Source organism: Oncorhynchus keta, unplaced genomic scaffold (genome assembly GCF_023373465.1).
Source record: "Oncorhynchus keta strain PuntledgeMale-10-30-2019 unplaced genomic scaffold, Oket_V2 Un_contig_17480_pilon_pilon, whole genome shotgun sequence".
Classification (NCBI taxonomy): Eukaryota; Metazoa; Chordata; class Actinopteri; order Salmoniformes; family Salmonidae; genus Oncorhynchus; species Oncorhynchus keta.
The window spans coordinates 1-5,000 of NW_026280449.1; the positions used below are offsets into that span (position 1 = coordinate 1).

At 43.1% G+C, this 5,000-nt stretch overlaps 1 protein-coding gene across 1 annotated transcript in view; it reads left to right on the top strand.

The window, feature by feature from the left end:
* Positions 1-507: 507 nt before the first annotated feature.
* The window catches only part of LOC127919768 (glycine receptor subunit beta-like), a gene marked incomplete at its 5' end in the record, with an annotated part of 7,552 nt that continues 3,059 nt past the window's right edge, over positions 508-5,000 (top strand). Inside the window, one exon of the mRNA XM_052503573.1 lies at positions 508-666. Within this exon, the coding sequence (XP_052359533.1) occupies positions 508-666 (159 nt within the window). The remainder of the gene's footprint in view (positions 667-5,000) is intronic.

Genomic DNA, 5,000 nt, shown 5'->3' on the forward strand with positions numbered 1-5,000 from the left:
GTGTTTACACAGATATTCAATTCAATGAAATAACAAAAACTCTCCCTGTTTGTCTGTCTGTCTGTCTGTCTGTCTGTCTGTCTGTCTGTCTGTCTCTCTCGGTCACTCGCTTGCTCTTGACTCTCCTCCTTCCTTCCTTCCTTCCTTCCTTCCTTCCTTCCTTCCTTCCTTCCTTCCTTCCTTCCTTCCTTCCTTCCTCCTTCCTTCCTTCCTCTCCCTCTCCTCTCCCTCTCCCTCTCCCTCTCCCTCTCCCTCTCCCTCTCCCTCTCCTCTCCCCTCCCTCTCCCTCTCCCTCCTCTCTCCCTCTCCTCTCCCTCTCCCTCTCTCCCTCTCTCTCCCTCTCTCTCCCTCTCCCTCTCTCTCTCTCTCTCTCTCTCTCTCTCTCTCTCTCTCTCTCTCTCTCTCTCTCTCTCTCTCTCTCTCCTCCCCTCCCTCTCCCTCCCCCTCCCTCCCTCCTCCCTCCCTCCCTCCCTCCTCCCCCCTCCCCCCTCCCTCCCCCTCCCCCAGGTCATGTTAAACAGTCCTAGGCGTATAGAGGAGGAGAAGTCTAAGATGGCGTCTAAAGAGAAGGCTCTGAGAGAGAAAGAGGGGAAGAAGACTCCTTCTAAAACTAACACTGTCAATGGGACCGGAGGAACGCCCATTCATCACGTTAGCACTCTGCAGGCAAGACTACTCTACTGTGTGTGTGTGTGTGTGTGTGTGTGTGTGTGTGTGTGCGTGTGTGGATCTAGAGATGGGTATACTGTAATTGCAGTAGAGTATCGTTAGGCAGCTCAGAGCCCTGACTTCATAACCGTGTGTGTGTGTGTGTGGATCTAGAGATGGGTATACTGTAATTGCAGTAGAGTATCGTTAGGCAGCTCAGAGCCCTGACTTCATAACCGTGTGTGTTGACAAAGCAAGTGAAATGGATAAACAAACATGAAATAAACGATAAACAGTTAACAGTAAATATTACACTCAAAAGTTCCAAAATAATAGAGAGATTTCAAATGTTATATTATGTCTATATACAGTGTTGTAACGATGTACACATAGTTAAAATACAAAAGGGAAAATAAATAAACATTTATTTAACTAGGCAAGCAAGTCAGTTAAGAAAATATCCATATTTACATTGACAGCCTACCCCAGACAACTTACCAAGAGGTAAAATATATAGTGAAAACAATAGTGGTCCTAAAACGGAACCTTGAGGAACACCGAAATTTACAGTTGATTTGTCAGAGGACAAACTGATATCTTTCCGACAGATAAGATCTAAACCAGGCCAGAACTTGTCCGTGTAGACCAATTTGGGTTTCCAATCTCTCCAAAAGAATGTGGTGATCGATGGTATCAAAAGCAGCACTAAGGTCTAGGAGCACGAGGACAGATGCAGAGGAATGGAAGATTCGATATTTTCTGGGTCAAGGTTTGGCTTTTTCAAGAGAGGCTTTATTACTGCCACTTTTCGTGAGTTTGGTACACATCCGGTGGATAGAGAGCCGTTTATTATGTTCAACATAGGAGGGCCAAGCACAGGAAGCAGCTCTTTCAGTAGTTTAGTTGGAATAGGGTCCAGTATGCAGCTTGAAGGTTTAGAGGCCATGATTATTTTCATCATTGTGTCAAGAGATATATTACTAAAACACTTGAGCGTCTCTCTTGATCCTAGGTCCTGGGAGAGTTGTGCAGACTCAGGACAACTGAGCTTTGAAGGAATACGCAGATTTAAAGAGGAGTCCGTAATTTGCTTTCTAATAATCATAATCTTTTCCTCAAAGAAGTTCATGAATTTATCACTGCTAAAGTGAAAGTCATCCTCTCTTGGGGAATGCTGCTTTTTAGTTAGCTTTGCGACAGTATCAAATAGGAATTTCGGATTGTTCTTATTTTCCTCAACTAAGTTAGAAAAATAGGATGATCGAGCAGCAGTAAGGGCTCTTCGGTACTGCACGGTACTGTCTTTCCAAGCTAGTCGGAAGACTTCCAGTTTTGTGTGGCGCCATTTCCATTCCAATTTTCTGGAAGCTTGCTTCAGGGCTCGGGTATTTTCTGTGTACCAGGGAGCTAGTTTCTTATGAGAAATGTTTTTAGTTTTTAGGGGTGCAACTGCATCTAGGGTATTGCGCAAGGTTAAATTGAGTTCCTCAGTTAGGTGGTTAACTGATTTTTGTCCTCTGGCGTCCTTGGGTAGACAGAGGGAATCTGGAAGGACATCAAGGAATCTTTGTGTTGTCTGTGAATTTATAGCACGACCTTTGATGTTCCTTGGTTGGGGTCTGAGCAGATTATTTGTTGCAATTGCAAACGTAATAAAATGGTGGTCCGATAGTCCAGGATTATGAGGGAAAACATTAAGATCCACAACATTTATTCCATGGGACAAAACTAGGTCCAGCGTATGACTGTGACAGTGAGTGGGTCCAGAGACATGTTGGACAAAACCCACTGAGTCGATGATGGCTCCAAAAGCCTTTTGGAGTGGGTCTGTGGACTTTTCCATGTGAATATTAAAGTCACCAAAGATTATAATATTATCTGCTATGACTACAAGGTCCGATAGGAATTCAGGGAACTCAGTGAGAAACGCTGTATATGGCCCAGGAGGCCTGTAAACAGTAGCTATAAAAAGTGATTGAGTAGGCTGCATAGATTTCATGACTAGAAGCTTTTTTTTTTTGTAAATTGAAATTTGCTATCGTAAATGTTAGCAACACCTCCGCCTTTGCGGGATGCACGGGGGATATGGTCACTAGTGTAGCCAGGAGGTGAGGCCTCATTTAAAACAGTAAATTCATCAGGCTTAAGCCATGTTTCAGTCAGGCCAATCACATCAAGATTATGATCAGTGATTAGTTCATTGACTATAATTGCCTTTGAAGTAAGGGATCTAACATTAAGAAGCCCTATTTTGAGATGTGAGGTATCATGATCTCTTTCAATACTAACAGGACACGGTCTCAATGGTGATAACTGAGCTGACTACACTGACTGTGCTAGTGGCAGACTCCACTAAGCTGGCAGGCTGGCTAACAGCCTGTTGCCTGGCCTGCACCCTATTTGATTGTGGAGCTAGAGGAGTTAGAGCCCTGTCTATGTTGGCAGATAAGATGAGAGCACCCCTCCAGCTAGGATGGAGTCCATCACTCCTCAGCAGGCCAGGCTTGGTCCTGTTTGTGGGTGAGTCCCAGAAAGAGGGCCAATTATCTACAAATTCTATCTTTTGGGAGGGGCAGAAAACAGTTTTCAACCAGCGATTGAGTTGTGAGACTCTGCTGTAGAGCTCATCACTCCCCCTAACTGGGAGGGGGCCAGAGACAATTACTCGATGCCGACACATCTTTCTAGCTGATTTACACGCAGAAGCTATGTTGCGCTTGGTGATCTCTGACTGTTTCATCCTAACATCGTTGGTGCCGACGTGGATAACAATATCTCTATACTCTCTACACTCGCCAGTTTTAGCCTTAGCCAGCACCATATTCAGATTAGCCTTAACGTCGGTAGCCCTGCCCCCTGGTAAACAGTGTATGATCGCTGGATGATTCGTTTTAAGTCTTACAATTTGTAAGTCGCTCTGGATAAGAGCGTCTGCTAAATGACTTAAATGTAAATGTAAATGTAATACTGCGGGTAATGGAGTAGCCAATGACTAGAGTTTTCAATTTGTCAGAGCTAATGGTGGGAAGCTTCGGCGTCTCAGACCCCGTAACGAGAGGAGTAGAGACCAGAGAAGACTCGGCCTCTGACTCCGACTCGCTGCTTAATGGGGAAAAACAGTTTAAACTGCATCCCTGGCTCTGTGGGAGGAAATGTGTGTTTCTTGCCAATTTTAACCACACACTTGTTTATGTACATGGGTTTTATAATGTTGTGTGTTTTTACCCCAACACCACTTTCCATCCATTTGTATAGCAGACCCTGATGCCAAATTGAGTTGAAATCTTTTTTTAAATCAACAAAGCATGAAAAGACTTTGCCTTTGTTTTGGTTTGTTTGTTAGTCATTTAGGGTGTGCAGGGTGAATACGTGGTCTGTCGTTTACAGTCATTTGGTGAAAAGCCCATTTGATGTTTTCTCAGAACATTGTTTTCACTGAGGAAACGTACTATACAATTTAAAGGATGTTCCCAACATTGCTCTCTATCACTCTCTCTCTATCACTCTCTCTCTATAACTCTCTCTCTATAACTCTCTCTCTATAACTCTCTCTCTATCACTCTCTCTCTATCACTCTCTCTCTATCACTCTCTCTCTATCACTCTCTCTCTATAACTCTCTCTCTATAACTCTCTCTCTCTAACTCTCTCTCTAACTCTCTCTCTATAACTCTCTCTCTATCACTCTCTCTCTATAACTCTCTCTCTATAACTCTCTCTCTCTAACTCTCTCTCTAACTCTCTCTCTATAACTCTCTCTCTCTAACTCTCTCTCTATAACTCTCTCTCTATAACTCTCTCTCTCTAACTCTCTCTCTATAACTCTCTCTCTATAACTCTCTCTATAACTCTCTCTCTCTAACTCTCTCTCTATAACTCTCTCTCTATAACTCTCTCTCTATAACTCTCTCTCTATAACTCTCTCTCTATAACTCTCTCTCTATCACTCTCTCTCTATCACTCTCTCTCTATAACTCTCTCTATCACTCTCTCTCTATAACTCTCTCTCTATCACTCTCTCTCTATAACTCTCTCTCTATAACTCTCTCTCTATAACTCTCTCTCTATAACTCTCTCTCTATAACTCTCTCACTCTCTCTCTATAACTCTCTCTCTATAACTCTCTCTCACTCTCTCTATAACTCTCTCTCTATAACTCTCTCTCTATAACTCTCTCTCTATAACTCTCTCTCTATAACTCTCTCTCTATAACTCTCTCTCTATAACTCTCTCTCTATAACTCTCTCTCTATAACTCTCTCTCTATAACTCTCTCTCTATAACTCTCTCTCTATCACTCTCTCTCTATAACTCTCTCTCTATCACTCTCTCTCTATCACTCTCTCTCTATAAC